Source organism: Recurvomyces mirabilis, assembly GCF_035927965.1.
Source record: "Recurvomyces mirabilis strain CCFEE 5264 chromosome Unknown scaffold_13, whole genome shotgun sequence".
NCBI classification, from domain to species: domain Eukaryota; kingdom Fungi; phylum Ascomycota; class Dothideomycetes; order Mycosphaerellales; family Teratosphaeriaceae; genus Recurvomyces; species Recurvomyces mirabilis.
The window spans coordinates 151,915-171,740 of NW_027041947.1; the positions used below are offsets into that span (position 1 = coordinate 151,915).

The 19,826-nt window shown below is 52.8% G+C and overlaps 8 protein-coding genes across 8 annotated transcripts; 4 read left to right on the forward strand and 4 right to left on the reverse strand.

Annotated features, from left to right (window-relative positions):
• Window positions 1-655: 655 nt before the first annotated feature.
• MSB1 (multicopy suppressor of a budding defect) lies at window positions 656-4,323 on the reverse strand (the record flags this gene model as incomplete). Its single annotated transcript, XM_064838075.1, has 3 exons — window positions 656-747; window positions 818-4,078; window positions 4,134-4,323. 3 exons carry the CDS (start codon window positions 4,321-4,323, stop codon window positions 656-658), a joined length of 3,543 nt encoding a protein of 1,180 aa, XP_064694160.1.
• A 1,514-nt stretch (window positions 4,324-5,837) lies between these two features.
• Window positions 5,838-6,398, forward strand: LTS14_005378 (uncharacterized protein; the record flags this gene model as incomplete). Its single annotated transcript, XM_064838076.1, has 3 exons — window positions 5,838-6,049; window positions 6,137-6,304; window positions 6,365-6,398. 3 exons carry the CDS (start codon window positions 5,838-5,840, stop codon window positions 6,396-6,398), a joined length of 414 nt encoding a protein of 137 aa, XP_064694161.1.
• A 233-nt stretch (window positions 6,399-6,631) lies between these two features.
• Window positions 6,632-8,265, reverse strand: LTS14_005379 (uncharacterized protein; the record flags this gene model as incomplete). Its single annotated transcript, XM_064838077.1, has 2 exons — window positions 6,632-7,548; window positions 7,602-8,265. The coding sequence occupies 2 exons, from the start codon at window positions 8,263-8,265 to the stop codon at window positions 6,632-6,634; spliced, it is 1,581 nt and encodes a 526-aa protein (XP_064694162.1).
• A 1,097-nt stretch (window positions 8,266-9,362) lies between these two features.
• On the reverse strand, window positions 9,363-10,037 carry YPT35 (PX domain-containing protein ypt35; the record flags this gene model as incomplete). The annotated part of the gene is made up of 1 exon (XM_064838078.1): window positions 9,363-10,037. One exon carries the CDS (start codon window positions 10,035-10,037, stop codon window positions 9,363-9,365), a length of 675 nt encoding a protein of 224 aa, XP_064694163.1.
• An 896-nt stretch (window positions 10,038-10,933) lies between these two features.
• Window positions 10,934-11,672, forward strand: LTS14_005381 (uncharacterized protein; the record flags this gene model as incomplete). The annotated part of the gene is made up of 2 exons (XM_064838079.1): window positions 10,934-11,066; window positions 11,128-11,672. The coding sequence occupies 2 exons, from the start codon at window positions 10,934-10,936 to the stop codon at window positions 11,670-11,672; spliced, it is 678 nt and encodes a 225-aa protein (XP_064694164.1).
• A 960-nt stretch (window positions 11,673-12,632) lies between these two features.
• Window positions 12,633-16,475, forward strand: MYO1_2 (class II myosin; the record flags this gene model as incomplete). The annotated part of the gene is made up of 2 exons (XM_064838080.1): window positions 12,633-15,999; window positions 16,057-16,475. 2 exons carry the CDS (start codon window positions 12,633-12,635, stop codon window positions 16,473-16,475), a joined length of 3,786 nt encoding a protein of 1,261 aa, XP_064694165.1.
• Window positions 16,476-17,059: 584 nt separating this feature from the next.
• LTS14_005383 (uncharacterized protein) lies at window positions 17,060-18,919 on the forward strand (the record flags this gene model as incomplete). The annotated part of the gene is made up of 4 exons (XM_064838081.1): window positions 17,060-17,844; window positions 17,900-18,111; window positions 18,176-18,415; window positions 18,471-18,919. 4 exons carry the CDS (start codon window positions 17,060-17,062, stop codon window positions 18,917-18,919), a joined length of 1,686 nt encoding a protein of 561 aa, XP_064694166.1.
• Window positions 18,920-19,434: 515 nt separating this feature from the next.
• Window positions 19,435-19,730, reverse strand: LTS14_005384 (uncharacterized protein; the record flags this gene model as incomplete). The annotated part of the gene is made up of 2 exons (XM_064838082.1): window positions 19,435-19,643; window positions 19,697-19,730. 2 exons carry the CDS (start codon window positions 19,728-19,730, stop codon window positions 19,435-19,437), a joined length of 243 nt encoding a protein of 80 aa, XP_064694167.1.
• Window positions 19,731-19,826: the final 96 nt, after the last annotated feature.

Here is a 19,826-nt window from a genome sequence, read left to right on the forward strand (position 1 = left end):
CCCCAACGTCACGGTCAAACCAGATGCCATCAGCTTTGGACCGGAATCATGTATGTCGGCGCCAGGCCTTAATGACTAGGTCAAAAACCCACCTCATGCAACGATGTTGGCGGAGAGTGGGAAACATCGAGTGCGTTGACAGACATATACCCACTTACTTGTACGTAATAACAAAACAATGTACACAATATGAAACCACGTATATGGGCCATAAATGGGTCAAAATATCCCCTCCAGATCTTTCTTCTCAATCTAAATACTTCCAAAAATTTGTCCTTATCTCGCTCCCGCCCAATAATACATAATTGTGCTGTGCATGCCTCTTCGCTCGCAAAGTCCGTGGTATAAAGCAATAAATCAACATCTCACAATAAGCATTACGCAACAAATAAAAAAATTAACCCGCAAGAAAACAAAAACTGAACGCCGGTGGTATCTTCGCCGCACAAGGAACCGGCCCAAAAAAAAAAAATTCTCAAAGATCAGAACAGAAGAGAAAGGGGTTGGTTGGGTGTGGCGCGAGCTAGCCAGCGTGGGCCTTGCTTCCTCTGCGCCGGCACGTGCTCGTGGTTCATCGCGGCTGTGCCATCATGATCGCGTCCCTGTGGTAATACCCTCCAAACGAACGACAGGCGACAGACGCGGGCCATCTCCTCTACCGATGCACCCGACTCGCCTGCGGCCCATCAATATTCCCCGTCAGCTCCGCAACGCGTGCCTTGATCCGAGCGACACGGGACTCGATAGCTAAGAAACACACAAGTCAATACACGTTGCCAACGAGCTTCCAATTTGGGTTTCAAGAGATAAAACTTACTCTCCTCCCCACTAGTCTCCCCATCCTCCGTCGTAGCCCGTGTACTCATCGTCGGCCGCGTGCCCTCGCGACTCTGACCCTCTTCGCTCGCCCTCGCCGCTCTCCTAGCAGCATTCTCTCGGATCTTGGCCCAGCGATCCTGCGTAGCCTCTGGATCCGGAACGGCGGGGACAGTTTCCGAAGCCGAAGCCGAGTGCTGGGTTCTCGTGCGCGTCGGTTCCTCGTCGTCGTCGGCGTCGTCGTAGAGGGTGGTTTCGGATTGGGGGATACTGTCTTTGTGCTGGAGTTGATGCGATGGCATCTCCATCGGTGTGACGAAGGCCGGGGCGGGGGATTCATCGCGGTCCTCGCGTGCGGCGGGGTCTGGGCGGGCGCCAGGTGCGATGCGGTCAGCTAACTGGGTGTTGAAGTGGCGTTGGGGTGCTGGAGCGTGTAGAGTCTCGTAGTCGACTGGGGCGTCTTGCGGTGAAGTAGAAGACATTTCGTGAACGGGACCTTGGTCGAAACGGCTGAACTCCTCGTCGGCGTTCGCGTCGGAGCGAGAGTCGACGTGTGATACGTCAGCCATCGAGCCGGCGTCATGCTGTATACTTGGTGAAGACATCGCAGACCCCTTGATAGAATCCGGCTCGGCAGTCCGAGGAACCTCAGCCGTGTTTCTCGCTGGCTTGCGGCGCATGAAAGAGTGCCTTCGGCCGAAGTTGGCATCAGAAGGCAGGGCTAGATTACCGTTGTTGCCGTTGACGTCCATAGACTGCCTGCTCGGATTATCCTTCTTACGCCCAAATAGCTTCTTGAAACCACCAGGAGCACCACCTTGCTTCTTAAGCTTAGCCGGATCCTGGCTGGTGACTGTGGCGGTAACCGATGGCGCCTGCATAGCTCGTTGTGCCGCGATTGCTGCAGCACTTTTGGGGCTTTGCGAGCTCTCGGGCGCGCGAGTAGTTGTCTGCACAGCTGGGAGTGCTTCAGGAGTAGGATCGATCGTCTGCTTTGAACGGAAAGCTGGGTGCTCTGGCATGTTGCCTGAGCTTCCAACTGGCTTTCGGCCGATCTTGGGAGATGGCAGAGGTGGCTCGACCGCCAATTCCTTCTCGAGTGGATCGTTATACTCGGTCTGGGTAGTCTCGGGCAATGCGATACCCTCAGCCGTGGGCGCTGGCACTTCAGCTTCAGCTGGGGTGATGTTCACAGTTGGCGAATCCAATGTTGCTGCCGGTGCTAGCTCAGGCTCAGGAGCATGCGAGATCTCTTGCATCGGCGGCTGATGTTCGATTGTAGAAGCTGGTAGCTCTTGCTTGGCAACTTCCTGTTCCTGCGGAAGAGCTGGCAAATCACGCTCGTGTGTGTTGTCAGCTGGGAAGACGGAGGTGCCAGCCGTAAGAGCTGGTGCAGCTTGTCCAGCGGTACTTGCACCGTCATTCAAATAATTGACAGAAGACCTCTTGCTCAACAGATCGTCATTGCTGTCCTTGGCTGGAAACTCCTGTCCAAGATATTGCGCACGTATAGCCTTCTTGTCATAAGCCGTCGCCCACTTCATTGCTGGGCTAGCATCGTTCATCATGCCCAGCGTTAACATACTGTTAGTCTTTGTCGAAACCGTATCATCATGTCGTCCTCTCCTCTGCGCGTCGCCACTCCCTTGCGAGCTCTGATTCCGTGCCAAGACTGCCGCGGCCTCCTTGATCTTTGACGCTTGCGCGGGCGCAAGACTACTTTTGCTCGGAGTCGAGGAAACCATGCGGTTCAATGATGGCTCCACTGGCATAGGCGGTGCTTTGTCGCTCTTCGTGCGCTTGTTCCTACCACGCTTCGTGAAGCTAAACAAGCTTTTCTTTGGCGCAATAAAAACACCCTCAGTCGGATCAGGCGAAGCGCCCTTGACTTGCTCCTCCATGATCAACCATCGGCCGTGCATAACAGTCGTCTCAATCAATGCGCATCGTCCAAAGACTCCTTTCCGACCTGCGGGCTCCTCACTCGACAGACTAGTCATCCACACCCACCAAAATGCATCATCAAGCTCAACATTCGTGATGGCAGCCATCTCGCCTGGAGCCAAGCGCTCATCACCGGCATGACTCTGACCTGATGGTGTTGGTGCTCTGCTGCCGAGGAGTGGCAGAACTTTGTCGTGTGGCAGGCTTAAAGTTGTGGGCGTCTGTCCACCATCCTCATCCACAAATCCAGACGACATAAAGTCGGCCCACGAAGGTGTCGTTGGCCTGTCGATATCATTTCGCGAGCGAGGCTGCGAGCGCAGACCCTGTTCGGTCGGCTTTGCGTGACCGTTTACATTACTCGTGGACTTTTTAGACAATGCGTCTGCATCGAGATCCGAGAAGCCCATGTTCTGAAAAGCAGACCACGACTCCTGGCCAGTTTTGATAGCATTACCGTGACGGGACACTGCAGCTGCTGAGTTGACCGAAGAAATGGCGTATAGTACTCGCCTGCACTCATCTGTCAACCCTTCGACCGGATCGTCGAACTCCGAGTAGGCGCGCAGAACACGGTCATCCTCGCGATACTCAAAATGCGCCGCTCTTCGTAGTAATGCGAATGGTGTGGGTGACACAGAATCGACCATCATCACCACTCGTGGCGTCGATCGTTGAAGTAAGGAGGGCGTCTCTGGCGGGTACTCAGTCTGGGCCAGAAGTGCTTGTAGCGATCGCGGTATCCTCTCGATGACTGTGAGCGACGGGTCTGTGTCTGGCGACAATGACCGCAGATATGCGAAGAACAGATGGCTCGATGCATCAGCCGCGCTCGCCCAAGATTTGTAGCCGCCCTCGAAGCCCTTGCCATCGTCTGAGTGCTCGAATGCCCACCAACCTGCTAATCGTGAGAGCTTGCGTCCACCCAGTCCGTTGAGTTTGCCATGCGCCGCGATCGCTGCCAACAGGTCGAAGAAGTCGAAGATAATATTCCTCCTCGATACGGTGTCGGCGCACATGGGCACAAAAGTGTCGAAAGCGTTGCGTGCCAGGTTCGACTCCTTCTCTCCGATCTGAAAGCCTTCATACACTGGCCATGACACCACGCCACCAGGGATGCGACTCCAGCACCATTTCAGTATGCTGCACAGCACAATCGCCTCAGTCAACCGCAGTTCCTGTGCCAGGTTGCTCCCTCGGTATTGTGATAGACCTTCAGAGTTGCTCTTGTAGAAGTTGCGGACGAATGTGCGTGCACCGCTCGGGTCTGTATCTGGTCGGAATGGTAGAAGCATAAAAGGGGCATTGAGCGCCTCGGCTGTAGATGTATGAGCATATATTGCCAGGAGTGCACCACGGCCTCCCTCACTCACCTCTTGACTTCATCTCCCTCGTGCACGCATGTACGAGCTCCTCCACCTCGCTCGGATCGACCGCTTTGCTGTTCCATGTCGCCTGATACCGTGGTTTGACAGGGGCAGCAGCAGGAGTGGCCTCAGTCTGTCCCTTGCTCTTCGCCGCCGGTTGCGCTCCTTTGTTCTTAAGCCTGGAGAACAGCGGCATTGTCTGGCGAGCTGCACTCTGCGTGCTCGTATTGAAAAGGAAGCTGCGACCTAGGATTGCAGTAGAATTGAAGAACCGGTACTATACATGAAACAGTCGATGAGTTTGAAGGGATTGATGGCAAGGTAGATGAGGTAAGAGCTGTCTGGTCGATGATGCCGGCAATGCGATGTGATGTGTTGTAATCCCCGAATAAACGATCCACCACTGAATGCGCGTCGTAGGCGCGTCTGCAGCGGCAGAGCCGATGATTCCTGTCAATAACAGCCGTGAACTATAGTGAAACGCTTGCTGGTCATTAACCACAACGATGCCGCTCACACAACAATGGCTGAACCAGCGTAAGCAACAAACGCAGAAAGTAATGAGGGACTGGTAGACTGTGTGATGGAGGGAGACGTCCCGCGCCCACGATATCTTGAAGGCAATCGAAGGGGGCTCCTCTCTTCCACCAAAGAAGCGATAGACAGGGTCACTGAAAACAAGCGTTCCAATTCCCAGTCGGATGCTTCGAACTTACTTCCGATGCACGGTCTTCCACGTTAATTCGACATGAATGGCCTGTTGATGTTTTCCGCCAATGGCTCGTATCAGTGCTGTGCTGGCATGAATGACAGGAACATGTCATATTGAGCTCCATCCCATGAGCTCACCACATGGCATCAGGGTGAGACAAGAAACCTCTTCCCGTACCATCGTTTGTCCCAGAGTGATACTCGGTACGGTAAACATGCGCAATGATTTTACTTCGGGACCCCTTCCTTCTCGGCATTGGTAGCTCGCTAGCGCGGGGACCGGGATTGTGACACCTGAAATCTATTGTAGGCACTTTCATATATTAATTCCTCCTCCTCTACAAGCAAGACATTGTAGATTCCTTCGAGCACGCGGCCCTCTTACGACCGCCACTGCAAATCATGCCACCGCGCACATGGCAATCTCGTCCACTACACCCAAGCGGCAAGGCAGTATGAGGATTAACGGGGGTGGCATCGCAATCAAACCTTCACCAATAAAGAGCCGGCGACGGTTTATGTAGCCGTGAGCGACGCGACAATCTTGATCTATATTCGCCGATAGGTGACATTCATATATGCAAACCCGCCACCACAATGCGACGCCTATAGCGACTCTACTTATAAGCAGAGAAGGTCGAAGTCAGATTCTCACTGTGGTGTATCGTCAACTTCCCTATTACTGGACATTGTGCTATGCTCGAAGACGGCCTATCGAGCCGCAGCGTGAGCGGAAGCTGACGATGTGCGTGTTTCTCCATACTATGGTGGCGATATTGTATCAACTTGCGTATGATGTCCACTTTACCAACAGGCGAGGTAGGTACCATCTATAGGTCTCATAATATCGAACGATCGATGTCGTCATCACCACCATACAATGACTTCGAGGTGTGGCTTGATGTCTCATGTTATCCCTCTACACCAACGATCTAGCTCGCAGTATCAACAACACCACAGCAGGATCTCACGAGACTTAGAAGTTCAAGGCCAAACAAGATGGTTAAAAATGACGAGACTGTCATTGAGTACGTCCCCCAACCACCAACATATCATCTCAGCATGACCTCCATTGACATCTCCATCAGGGAGTTCAATGACATAGTCAACATGTCAGCAAAAGAACTGCAAGACTGGCTAGGTAAAGAAGAGTCCGCCGGCGCCGGCTGGGACAAAGACGACGGCTCTGGGGAGACGATAGGTCATGAAAGGTCAGTAGCCACGACCCTGTTTGATAGTCCCTCTCACAGACATATAATCCATCCACCCATGCTACAGAGCGTGCTCACATCATGCAGTGGCCGTAAGATCATAGAGATCCTCGAGAAGAACCCCAAGAAAGATCCGAGTAAGTATGACGAAGAAGATATTCAGCATATGCGTCGAGTTGTGGCGTATTGCAAGCGCCATTTGGCACAGGAGGGTAAGGCGAAGCAGGATCCGGAAAGTAAGAGTGCGAGGTCGTTGTGAGTACCCATCTTATCTTTATATTGAGAAATAGCCTTATACTGATATTGATCTTGTAGGCGCAACTGGGGACATGATCCGCAGAAGACTTGAGTGAAGCACGATTGGCCCTTGGATATACAAACATGAGTAGTTGTATTATGTACTAACTGCAATCTCATCCTTGACTCTCATTTTACACTACCTACGTAGATCTTGATCGTCTCTCATAAACTCGTAAAATCATTCGTGCCAATGTCGTGCAGACTTGGCCATGAGTGCATTAACTTCGAGATTATGCTTGTGTTGGTGACCGAAACTTCCCCGACCGCTTTTATCCCATCCACCTACGGGAAAGGGTTATACGTGTTCGTCCCAAAGCACACCCCCTCGACCTCATAGCCCGTAACATTCTGCACCGCCTTCCCATCAGCCCCAAACCTCAACATCGTCCCTCCGTTATCCGCCGTAGGATCCATAGGATACCATCCCTTCGTCTGCGGCCCATTCCACGGATCCCGCATGAAAGCCAGGATATACTCACCCATCGTCTTACTCGTCTCGGCCTCCAGCGGCTCGCAGCAGGGACCTTCACCGTCGGTGTAAGCGCCGAATAGCATGACGAGATCGGAGCTGTGGAAGGCTCCCATCCAGGGCAGAGGGTCTTGGTTGGACCAATTGCCGGCGTATTGGTAGCGGAAGGTGGGGAGGCCGATGCTGTGGCGGAGTTGGGTGGAGGTGGCGCCTGTGCAGAGACTGAGGGATTCTGTGATGGAATTGGCGAGGGATTGGTTGGTGCCGTTGTATGGGTTGTTCACTGGATAGGGTTGGAGGCTTCCACCTTCATTCGCTACGCTGGAGTATATGATGGGGATCTTGCTGACGAAGCCTTCTTCGTACCGGACGGTGTTGTTGTGGAAGACTACTCGCTCATCTGCGACAGTGCTGAAGGTGATACTTGGCTGCTTTGGGTTGACCAAGGTCGAGTTGTCTTGATATTGGCCCATGAAATTGATAATCTTGTTGTAGTCGACCTGTTGCATGCAAGCGAGTTCTTGCGAAGCATTGTTTGAATAGTTGCAGCCGAGGTTTTGGGCAACGAAGGTGAAATTGCTGTTATCGCGCCATGGAGAACCCATAATAGCGTTACCGGACTCGGCAAAGATGCCATGAGCGATCGGGTCATCCCAGAAAGCGTAGTTGTGGTAGTCGACCGATGCGGCGCCTGCACTTTGGCCCCAAATCATGATCTTCGATGCGTCACCTAACATACTGATTAGCTTGAGACCTGAATGTGGGTTTAGCGATACTGCTTACCACCAAAGTACGGGATGTTATCTCTGACCCACTCCAGTGACAAACGCTGGTCAAGCAGGCCTAGGTTCTGGTCGTACAGACCTGCTGCGTTCGGGAAACCCATAATATTCATGCGGTAATTGATCGTGACGACAATGTGGCTCTGAGATAGCGAGACCCATCGCTGAGGAAGTTGACCAGGTACCAAGATACCATTGGTCTGGAAGCCACCGCCAGTCCAAAACAAAGCCACCGGTAGGTTCGAGCCAGCAGTAGCATTTGCCGGCGTCCAGATCGCAAGCTTTAAGCAGTCTTCAGAGGCGAATACTGCCGACTCTCCAGCAGAGTTGTTGGCATTACCCCAGTATTGCAAGTACTGCGGGATCTGCTGGTTCCAGATCGTAGGGATAGCAGAGACGTATTGTGGGCAAGCTGGCGGATATGCAGTAGCATTGAAGGTGTTACTGGACATAGGCACAGCCTTTGGTGGCATCCATCGATTGGAGCCGGCTGTGGTTTGACCAAATGGTACACTCAGGAATTCTCGCACATTGGTGAAGTTCGCGTCGATCTGGCCTTGATAGTAGCCTGTCGATGCTCGAACAACAGTGGGAGAAGAAGTAGGGGCTGCGGTCGAGAAGGCCTCAAGCGCCGCAAGGGCTAGCAGAGAACGAATATGCACCATCGTGTGAAGTAAGGTCATATAGTGGACAAATGTATGTGCCTACATCTCATTAAGCTCTTCGTCCGGCTACTTATACCCACCGTCCTCTTCGTTAGCCTATCCACTCCGACCCCGCCTATGATCAGATACACGGCCGGCAACAACATGCCGTAGTGCAATTGCAGTCCAGGACATACTGACGAGCGGTATACGGTGCCATCGTTCTTCTGTCGTTGATCGGCATACTAAGCATTCTCGACGTCATCTGGACGAGGAATTTCTTCGAGCTTGGGTGCGGGTAAATACAGCTGCCTGCAGTGAGACGAGCCTCACCCCGCACATACAGACTTCCCCACGACTCGAGCGGAATCCCATCCTGGTCATGAGTTACATTCGGGTGGGACATCGGAAGCGTGGAGAGCTTTGTAAAAGACATGATGCCTCGAAAAGCCAGTGTAGAGGCGTAACGTGAAGCCGAAAAGTGGATCGCAGAACAGAGACTGGTGCCCATATCGGGCACATTTTGACGAGCATTAGGCTGTAGGCATGCTCTTCCTATTGTGAGCAGCGCAGCGTAGCTCATATACCAGACTTGGGAAGCCGCAGATGCGATTGTCTGAGCCAGTGGCCATATCGGCGAGGCGTTGTGGCCAGTGTTGTTGCTGGACGTCTCTTGACATCGTAGTCTGGACGGTAACCAAATCCAAGTCCAGACCAAATGGCGAGCGAATGCAATATCAGATGACGTCCCCACTCGGGTCGAAGCACAACTGTCGAATCGTGCGAGATACTCTTTCTCATGATTTTCAGAGATAGCAAGCTTAGAGATGACAGGAGTATATGTGTCGTCACGCTTCTGTAGCTGATCGCTATAACAGCGTTCTGGCTGCTCGGCCTAGGAGTGCTGAGGGATCCTCCATGTCAAACTGGAGCAGGTTATGGCAGAAGCGCTGCATCATGAATTTGATGCGCATCCAGTGGCGAAAATAGCTGGTCGTGAGCACGCGTCATGCCCTCTGGGCGTGTGTCTGGCGTCTTGCGCTCCAGATGAAGAGCAAAGTCTTCTGCTAAGGTCATCTTCGGCATGATGATTGATTGTGCTGACAATTGTCGTCCTTTCATGTTGCGAATATGAAGCCTTTCAACACTGGACTGGCAGCAAACTCTGGATTGAGCAGGATGCAGTTCATGAACTCGCCCAGTCCGGTCTTTCTCTGCTCCAGAAACTTTGGTCGAAAGCGGCTGACCACACTCTTGCGTGGCAACTTCGGTATCATGGCTTCAGCATACGGGAATGACTCGACCAAATTCGTGCGTAATTGATCGAATTCTGAGTAACGTTTTCTGATCTCCATATCGCCGCCCTTCAGCGTGCCCACTGTGCAGTGCCATACCACATAAGCGCCAACGCCACTCGGTCCGGCAATAATGGTGTAGTCGTCAACAGACACAGATCGTGCCCAGCAGCCTTGTGATGCCTCGTGATGATCCTCAGAATGGTCCTCAAGGAGTATAGCATGTGGTTGATGGCCAGTGATAGAGTGATAGCTCAAGGTGCGTCCGTTGCGAGAGGTCCAGTAAGGTGGAGCATCTGGAACATTGGCCGAGCCATCGCCCAACACGGCGTCCAGCTGCTGCTTCTGCTGTTTGTCTTGCATATGCACTCTAGCCACTGCAGCAGTAGTTGTATCGATCGGGTCAGCTAATCGAGGCGCCGTGGTGGACTTGTCGTGTTCATGGCCGCGAGTCGCTGGGAAGCTTAGCTCGGCATGATGGCTGGGTGGTGGCGGCATACATTGAGCCGCACGCATCCAGCGGCAAACCACACACTCGATCCAACTTCGAGCAACAACACCTAAAACATTATGACTAGATCGATTCAGCCAGCAGTAGTTTCGTATCTTGTACACCTACCATCGAGCCGGTAATACGCGCGTCCGCGAGCAGCTCTCGCAGATACATATACTCTAGCTCCAGGCAAAGATACAGTGAAGTGGAGATCCACGCTCTCATCATCTCGCCATCCTTGCATCAAAGGAGCTAAGATCGCGTCCTGAACCCTGCTCGCCCTGCAGGACAAGGCCTAAATTTGTCCAAGCACCAACTCCAGACTCTACAATATGCACGCCTGTACGGCTTCACTCGATTTTCAAACGCTGGTACATGCAAGTACACCGCGGTGTGGCGGGCAATGCTATCGGCTGCTTGCTTTATCTATCCCTTTGGCTCTTGACCCAATGGAGTAGCGGTCATAGCTTCTCGGCAAGCAGATATGGGCGTGTTTTGAACTGATCACCTCCCAACGGTTGGCCCCAGCCCTCACATGGATCGAGCTCTCGCTCTTCGGACGTGGGTTTGTATACATATCAACGTCCCCCGTGGTCGTCGTCTGGTCTATCTTCGTTGCTCGTCTCAAACCTTACGCATACACATACACAGTTCCCCTTCTCAGCACATACACCATTTGTCGTTGCTTCATTGCTGTCGCTACATTTAGCATCGGGTGCATCGTATCTCGGGATTTAGAAGAAAAGGTAGGAGCTACTCAGCTATCATGTGCTGCCGAGATCCCGATGGCAAACGGGATGTCTAGCCCGCGGACACTGAAACTGACAACGTGGCCAGCATATAATACTCTTCATCGACTTGGAGACGTCTTCACGAGCATACATCGATTCTCTTCGTCACCATGAAGGCATCTACCACATTCGCCACGGCTTCCGCCTTCCTACTGTCGACTGCTGTTGCTCAGTCACAGTACACGATCGATCCCAACTCGGTCGTGAACACCACAAGAGCATACTGGTGCACACAGGAGCAGGGTACGTCTTACCAAATCCATCACACACATGATCCCATGTCCATCGACTAACGTTTCCACAGCACAATGCCCACTCATCTGCCTCCAAACCAACAGCCAAGCCGACACAATCGCCAATGACTGCAACCCGACCAGCCTGACCTACTCCTGCGTCTGCAGCAACGGCATGTCACCCAACATCTCCGAATACACTCAGACCCTCCCATTCTTCATCTGCCAAGAGTGGGGTAACCAGTGCGTCTCCAACTGCAACGGTGACAGCATCTGCCAGAGCAACTGCCGCTCTCAGCATCCATGTGGTGCTCAGAACCCGGTCAGGCAGAACACGAGCACGTTGAGCAGCACCATGAGCCAGACTGGCAGCGCGACGGGTGCGGGTGCGAGTACAACGCCTAGCAACGGTGTATACAGTGGTTTCGGTGGTGGCAGTGCGGCTTCTAGCACTGGTGGCGGATCGGGTGGTAGCTCTGCTACTGCTGCTGCTGCCGCTGCCACGAGCAAGGCTGGTGCTGCTAGCATTCGTGCTGCTGCGCTCAATGTCGGTCAGACCTTTGGTCTGCTCGGTGTCGCTGGCGTTCTTTTTGGCGGCTTCGCCATCCTGCTCTAAGGGGGTGCTGAGATGTTGGATCTGGTTGGGAAGAATGCGTTCTTGTACATTGCAAAGCGTTTGAGCGGACCTTACTTGTGAGCATTTTTTTTAAAGCGTTGGGTAATAGCGTGGGAGGAGTTCAGGATAGTTCAGGATAGTTCAGGGTAGCAGTGGAGGGTGACAATGAAAAGCTTCTTACTGAGTATCTCGATAGACGACATGTAACAGCAGTCACATTAAGGTCTGAAGGGACCGATATGCAATCATTCCTTGCTGATATGATCGGCATCGCATGCTTACTGTCGGGATACAAGCTGGACCACGGTATTGTCTCGACTCACGACAGCTGGGCACGGTGGTGATGCTTGGCTAAGGACGAGAGGAGCCATTAGGCCCTGTGCTTATTTTGAATCAATCACTATCAAAGGCAGTCATCCTATGTCTGCTCAACCATATGTGGTATTGAAGCTCAGTACATGTATGCATGGACGTTGCCTCGATATGGCTGTAATGATGAACACAGCGGTGCTGTTGTCTGACAACCAGCAGTTTCTTGCATTGAGTGAAACCAAGGATGCTGTCGCCTACCACTAATGAGAGTGTTTGCGTGTATGCTTACGAGTCCTTCAAGGGATCGCTATTTGCTTAATTGTGGCTGAGCGGAAACAATCGGCAACCCTTGTGGCGTCGCGCTGAACGAAGTGTTGCGAAACGTCATCCGACATCAGGCGCAGTGCGTGCAGCCAGTCAGCCATTCTGGATATTGTCAATTGTGTGTGCCTGGGTCTGCTCGAGTCTTCCTCTTCTCACACCTTTACTGCTGTGGCACATCTCTCTCCAGCAGCTTCGACGCTCAGAATCTGGACAGTCACATTTTCCACCGACAGGATTCAAGCACTCGAGCGGTGACCAATATACTGGCGGGTCGACACATTCGAGCCCAGTGAGCGGGCCTAGGACAGTGAGACTACCACCAGAATGGCGGTCACGAAACGTGCAGGTCGTAAGAAGGATGCGACACAGGCACCTGCGCAAGGTCGGCAAGGAGCTACTGGAGGGGCACAGCCAGCGATTCGCAAGGCCGCCTATGAGACCACGAAGAAGAAGGAGGTAGGTGTGTCAGATCTGACATTGATCAGCAAGATCTCCAACGAGGCGATCAACGACAACCTGAAGAAGCGATTCGAGAATGCCGAGATCTATACATACATTGGCCACGTACTGGTGTCCGTTAATCCATTCCGGGATCTGGGCATATATACCGATAAGGTGTTGGATAGCTACAGAGGAAAGAACAGGCTGGAAGTACCGCCACATGTGTTCGCGATCGCCGAGAGTGCATACTACAACATGAAGGCCTACAACGAGAACCAGTGTGTGATCATTTCCGGCGAATCCGGAGCTGGAAAGACAGAGGCAGCGAAGCGCATCATGCAGTACATTGCCAGTGTATCCGGCGGCACGGACAGCAGCATTCAGCAGATCAAAGACATGGTGCTCGCCACCAATCCTTTATTGGAAAGCTTTGGCAATGCGAAGACACTGCGGAACAACAACTCAAGTCGTTTCGGCAAGTACCTCGAGATCCAATTCAATGCGCAGGGTGAGCCTGTGGGAGCGAACATCAACAACTACTTGCTAGAGAAGAGCCGAGTTGTCGGTCAGACGAAGGATGAACGGAACTTCCATATTTTCTACCAGTTCACGAAAGCCGCCAGCCAGGAGCATCGCACGAACTTTGGGATCCAACAGCCGGCGACGTACCAATATACGAGCAAGAGCAAGTGTTACGATGTAGCAGGTATAGATGATGTTGCGGACTTTAAGGATACCCTGAATGCTATGAAAGTGATTGGTATACCACAAGCCGAGCAAGACAATATTTTCCGAATGCTAGCCGCTGTCCTGTGGATCGGCAACGTTTCATACGTGGAGGACGATCAGGGGAACGCTGCGATAAGGGATCAGAGCGTGGTTGATTTTGTGGCATACTTGCTCGAGGTCGACTCGTCGCATGTCAACAAGGCACTCACGATTCGTGTCATTGAGACTTCGCGAGGTGGACGAAGAGGGTCCGTCTACGACAGTCCAATGAATATTGCGCAAGCAGGCGCTGCACGTGATGCTCTGGCTATGGGCATATACACCAGGATGTTTGATTGGATTGTGCAGCGAGTGAACGTGTCGTTGGCTGCGCGCGGCGTTCCAGCGCACAGCATCGGTATTCTGGATATCTATGGTTTCGAGATCTTCGAGAAGAACAGTTTCGAACAATTGTGCATCAACTACGTGAACGAGAAACTGCAGCAGATCTTCATTCAGCTCACGCTCAAGGCCGAGCAGGATGAGTATGAGCGCGAGCAAATCCAATGGACGCCGATCAAATACTTCGACAATAAAGTCGTCTGCGAGTTAATCGAGGAGAAGCGACCACCGGGAGTTTTCGCGGCACTGAACGATGCGTGTGCAACGGCGCATGCAGACCCTGGCGCGGCCGATCAGACATTCGTATCAAGACTCAATGCACTCTCTGGAAACCCTAACTTTGCGCCAAGGCAAGGTCAGTTCGTGATCAAGCATTACGCCGGTGATGTGAACTACGACATCGCAGGCATGACGGACAAGAACAAAGACCAGCTACTCAAGGACATTTTAAATCTAGTCGCGCAGTCGAGCAATCAGTTCGCACATACGCTATTTCCAAATGAAGTCGATCAGGACAACCGACGGCGACCGCCCACGGCTGGTGATAAGATCAAGGCTTCCGCAAATGATTTGGTTGCTACTTTGATGAAGTGTACACCATCCTACATCCGCACGATCAAACCGAACGAGAACAAGAGTCCATCGGAGTACAACAACCAGAATGTCATGCATCAGATCAAGTATCTTGGTCTACAGGAGAACGTCCGAATCCGCCGGGCTGGCTTTGCTTACCGTCAGACATACGAGAAGTTCGTGGAGCGCTTCTACCTCTTGTCGCCGAAGTGTAGCTACGCAGGCGAGTATACGTGGACTGGCGATGCGCGTACTGGTGTCATGCAGATCTTAAAGGACACGAGTATACCTAAGGAGGAGTGGCAGATGGGTGTCACGAAGGCCTTTATTAAGACGCCAGAGACCTTCTTCGCGCTCGAAACCATGCGTGACCGATACTGGCACAACATGGCCATTCGTATCCAGCGTGCATGGAGAAACTACTTGCGCTACCGAATCGAGTGCGCGACGAGGATCCAGAAGTTCTGGCGCAAGAAGAGCGGTGGCGAGCCTTTCCTTGTCTTACGAGACGAAGGCACGAAGTTGCTCGCTGGTCGGAAAGAGCGTCGCAGGTTCTCACTCATTGGCTACCGACGGTACTTGGGAGACTACCTTGGTATTGACAACAAAGGTGGGTCAGGCGAGCTACTTCGCAACAATGCTGGAATTGGATCTGGCGAAAAGACTTTCTTCAGTTGTCGGTGTGAACTACTGGTGTCGAAACTTGGACGATCGTCGAAGCCGGAACCTCGATTTATTGTGCTTACGAGCAAGGCTGTTTATCTGGTCAAGCAGGCTCTGGTCAACAAGCAGTTGCAGATCTTCTCGGAACGAACCATAGCACTTGGCGCCATCAAGTTTGTGAGTGCCAGCAATCTTAAGGATGACTGGTTTGCCCTGGGTGTCGGAAGCCCGCAGGAACCTGACCCTCTCATCAACTGTATCTTCAAGAACGAGTTTTTCACACAACTTCGGACTGCAACAAGAGGAGCAGTACAACTTCAGATCGGTGACGCGATACAATACAACAAGAAGCCCGGTAAGATTGCCAGTGTAAAGGCAGTCAAGGATCCACAAGTCCGACGAGACGACATGTATAAGTCTGGACAAGTACATACAGGTGCTGGAGAGCCTCCAAACTCGGTCAGCAGGCAGACACCCAAGGGCAAGCCTGTTGCTGCGAAGGCCATCACGACTGGAGGACTGCTCAAGAAGAGTGCAGGTGGTAAGCTATCACAGCAAGCGCAAAATCGACGGCCTATACCTCAGGCGCAACCACTACCAGGACAAAACACGACGAATGCTATGCGGGCGACTGAGAGAATTGTACCGCAGCCTGTGCAAGAGCGACCAGTCCAAGCACAGCCGATACAGTCGCAACCTGTTGCGGCGATGTCCAATGGTCATGCAAGGAATGTCTCGACTGCTTCCTCGAGAATGCCACCGCCCCCTCCACCGCCTGCTGCCGCGACTCAGCCACCGAAGGATCCTGAATACAAGGCTCTATACGACTTCACGGGCCAGACTGGTGGTGAACTGAGTCTGAAGAAGGGCGAGATCATTGTCATCACGCAAAAGGAGAATAATGGTAAGCATTCCTCATATCCTTTGCTTTATTACACCATGACTAACATGATATGTGCAGGATGGTGGCTAGGCAGACGATCAGATCACTCAGCGTCCGGCTGGGCACCAGCAGCCTACCTAGAGGAAGTCAAGCAAGCTCTTCCACCCCCACCACCGCCAGCCGCTGTATCACGCCCACCGCCTCCTCCTGCGCCTGCAGCAGCCCGAGCAAACGGTATCTCGAACGGCGCGCCCGCCGCGAAAGCAAAGCCCACACCTCCTGCTCCGCCGGCGAAACGTCCTGTGGGCAGAAAGCCTGCTGCTGGAAACACGCCAAGGGATAGTGGTTACTCAGGCGGTAACACACCGGATGGAGGCAGTGGCGCTGCGACACCCAATGGCGGTGGCGGGGCCGGGATTGCAGGTGGTCTGGCCGAGGCTTTGAGAGCGAGGCAGAAGGCCATGCATCAGAGGGATGATGAGGGAGGGGATTGGTAAGCGCAGCAGCTCGAATGTCTCAGCGTTTGGGTATGCGAGGTGTTTTGGCCAGGGCCTCGCAAACGCGAGCTTGGCGTGCAGGTATAACAAATGGAGATTTTATGATCAGTCAACATTTCCCTGCAGTCGCAGCCACACAGGTTGATGGCTTGTTTGCGCGCGATGGTTTCTCTTTACGGCGAAAGTTGATGAGCTGGTGCGGGCGTAACAGAGCTGGGACTCGAAATTCGAGGACTTTCATTGATCGACTGATACGGCCGTAATAGCCTGCATGGGACAATATCGATCTGAACATTGTTCCGTAGTACTGCTTTGCGATCCGACGGTGGAATCTAGCCTCTGAGGCACCCATGTATCCTACGGTATACAATGCGCACGAATCTTGTGATGTCGGACTTCATGCGATACGTCCGCGCCGCGGTTGAACATTGTAGACGGGCTTGAAGCCAGTATATAGTCACGACACAAGGGATAAGTAAAGACAACGCAATGTCTCATCACTGTTTCAGGTGAGCTAACCTCATAATATCAACACATCTCTTCTTACCTAGTACGATCTGGTAGAAACAAACGCAACCGCAGAAATGGCAATGATGGAAAAGGACGAAAAGACCATCGATGCCGCGTCCGCCTCCTCGACACCAAGCATACAAGAACAAATACCCGAAGGCCAAGGCGATGTCAATGCTACAGCAACGTCATTTCACCCAGATTGGCGCTTCTACATGGCCTTCGCCTCCATCTGCGTCATCACCCTCATGGCCGCTCTCGACGCCACATCCCTCGCAGTCGCAATCCCTAGGATCGTCACAGCCCTCCATGGCACGGCGATCGAAGGCTTCTGGTCTGGAACATCCTTCCTTCTTTGTAGCACCGTGTTCCAGCCTGTCTTCGGCTCTCTATCAGATATCTTCGGTCGGAAACTAATGGTCTATATCTCCCTGGTCTACTTCGGCCTTGGAGCAATCCTAGCGGCTGTCACACACGGCTCCATGACGTTGATGCTGGTGGGAAGATCCATCCAAGGTATAGGCGGTGGTGGGATACTGGTACTGGGCGAAATCATCGTCACGGATCTGGTCCCTCTTCGCTTCCGTGGTAATTTCTACAGCTTGCTCGGCGCCATGTGGGCAATCGGAAGTGTGTCTGGACCTCTTGTCGGTGGTGCTTTCGCTACGGGTCGTGAACTCTGGAGGTACATTTTTTGGATCAATCTACCATTCATCGCGATTGGTGCGCCTTTGGTTGTATTCTTCTTGAATCTACACTTCAAGAATACGACCTTGGTGCAGCAGCTACGAAGAGTCGACTGGGTGGGCGGTTTCCTGTTCATTGCTTCCACGACCGGCTTTCTGATTCCCCTCTCATGGTGCGTATACAGTCTCGCTACGTCTTCTGAGCTGCCGCATGCTGACAAATTCTAGGGGCGGCGTAATGTACAGCTGGTCGTCATGGCGGACCTTGGTGCCACTCCTGATAAGCGCCGCAGGCATGATAGCTTTCGTAATTTGGGAAGAGCTGTATGCCGTGGAGCCATTGATTCGGATCTCCGTGATGAAGACCAGGACCACGGCTGTGACGTACCTCGGCGACTTCTTGCAAGGCCTGTTGCTGTGGGCGAACCTCTACTACATGCGTAAGTGCGATAACATGGGCCCACGTCTCAGACATGGACAACTCTATACTAACGCTTTTCTCAGCAATATATTTCCAAGCTGTGAAAGGCGCATCTCCCATCACATCAGCTATCGACCTCTTTCCGGGGACACTTACGGTGGCACCTACCGCAATCATCGTCGGTGCCACCATTTCGAAACTTGGCACATACAGATGGGCCATCTGGGGCGGCTGGGTCCTGGTAACGATTGGTACCGCGACCCGCGTGGTCATGCATGTCCATACCCCAGTCGCTGTATGGGTGACAATCAATCTGATCTCTGGTGAGTAAGGCGTCCAGGAGATTCAAAAACATCCTCCTAACACATTTCACCGCAGGTATTGGACTTGGAATGCTCTATCCATCAATGACCTACGCAGTCCAGGCTGCTGTACCCAACAAAGACCAAGCTTACGGCGTGAGCTTATTCACCTTCTTCAGAGCAGCTGGTCAGTGTGTCGGAGTGGCAGTCGGCGGCACAATCTTCCAGAACAGTATCAAGCGCCAGATCCTCCGTCATCCTTTGATCGCTGAGCATGCTCAGGAGTGGGCAGCAGATGCTAGCGCACTCGTGGAGGTGCTGAAAAGGATGGCCGCCAGTCCTGCCAAAGATGCGTTGCTGGATTGCTTTGCACAGGCACTGATAACGGTATGGTTGGTGATGACGGGGCTGAGCGTAATCGGCCTGATCTCCAGTCTATGGACGCAGCATATCGATCTCAATCGCGAGCTGGAGACTGAGCAGGGCCTGCGGCAGAAGGAGAAAGTCGCGCGAAGTTCGGCATGATGTGTAGAATCATATATGTGTACAATATAGATGTGACTACATGAATTTTCTTCCATCCAGCAGCCAATGCGGTCAACATCGATCATCTGGTGCGTCTCCTAATACCAGGCTTTGGGAGCTTTGATCTACGTCATTGAGCAGGAGACCAGATATGTGGCAGACTGCTGTGTTGACGGCTGGTGACGACTTGCCTAATGATGTGTCGTGTGCGGTCGCTGGTGATGTCTGAGTGGCTTCGTTGCACTGCTCTTGCCTCCTGGTGCCGCCTTTGACTCTCGCGTCAGAGTCACGAGTTGTGCTTCTTGCCGCTACAATCTGACCTCCGCCTGTAGTAATCTCCAATCAGGACTCGAACTGCCAACGCGCTTCACCTTGACATCCTGCTGAAAGGGCCAGTACGTCCTCTCGCAATATTGTGGTCTGCACCAACCACCAGCCTCTTGTCCGTTCGGGTCTGTTGGCAGCATCGTACAAATAATTGCCGATGAAACCAAGTGTATGCATCGATGACCCTCTCAAGAATTGGCATCAATCTCCGCCCACACAGCTTTCATCTTCTGCCTCTTCTCCCTCGCCTCGTCCCGATTCGACGCCGTCCTATCCAACCTCTCCGCCCTCAAACACTTGTTGACGTCGCGTTTCAAACCATTGCACATGCCGGCTGCCTTCCAGAGAAATCCTCGAGCATGGCATTCTTCCAGAGCGTTCATGACTTCCTCACAACCTGCAACCTGTCAGGTGGCAGCGTGGGACATGGTGAACAAGAAGAAATCATACCTCGATTATCTTTGGTGTGAAGATGGGGATGCATGGCACAATGTAAGATTGCTGTGTGGTCGACGAGGGTATCGCTGCGAATGTAAGAGGCGACTCGGGCGATCAAGAACATTGACTTGGAGCGGATGTT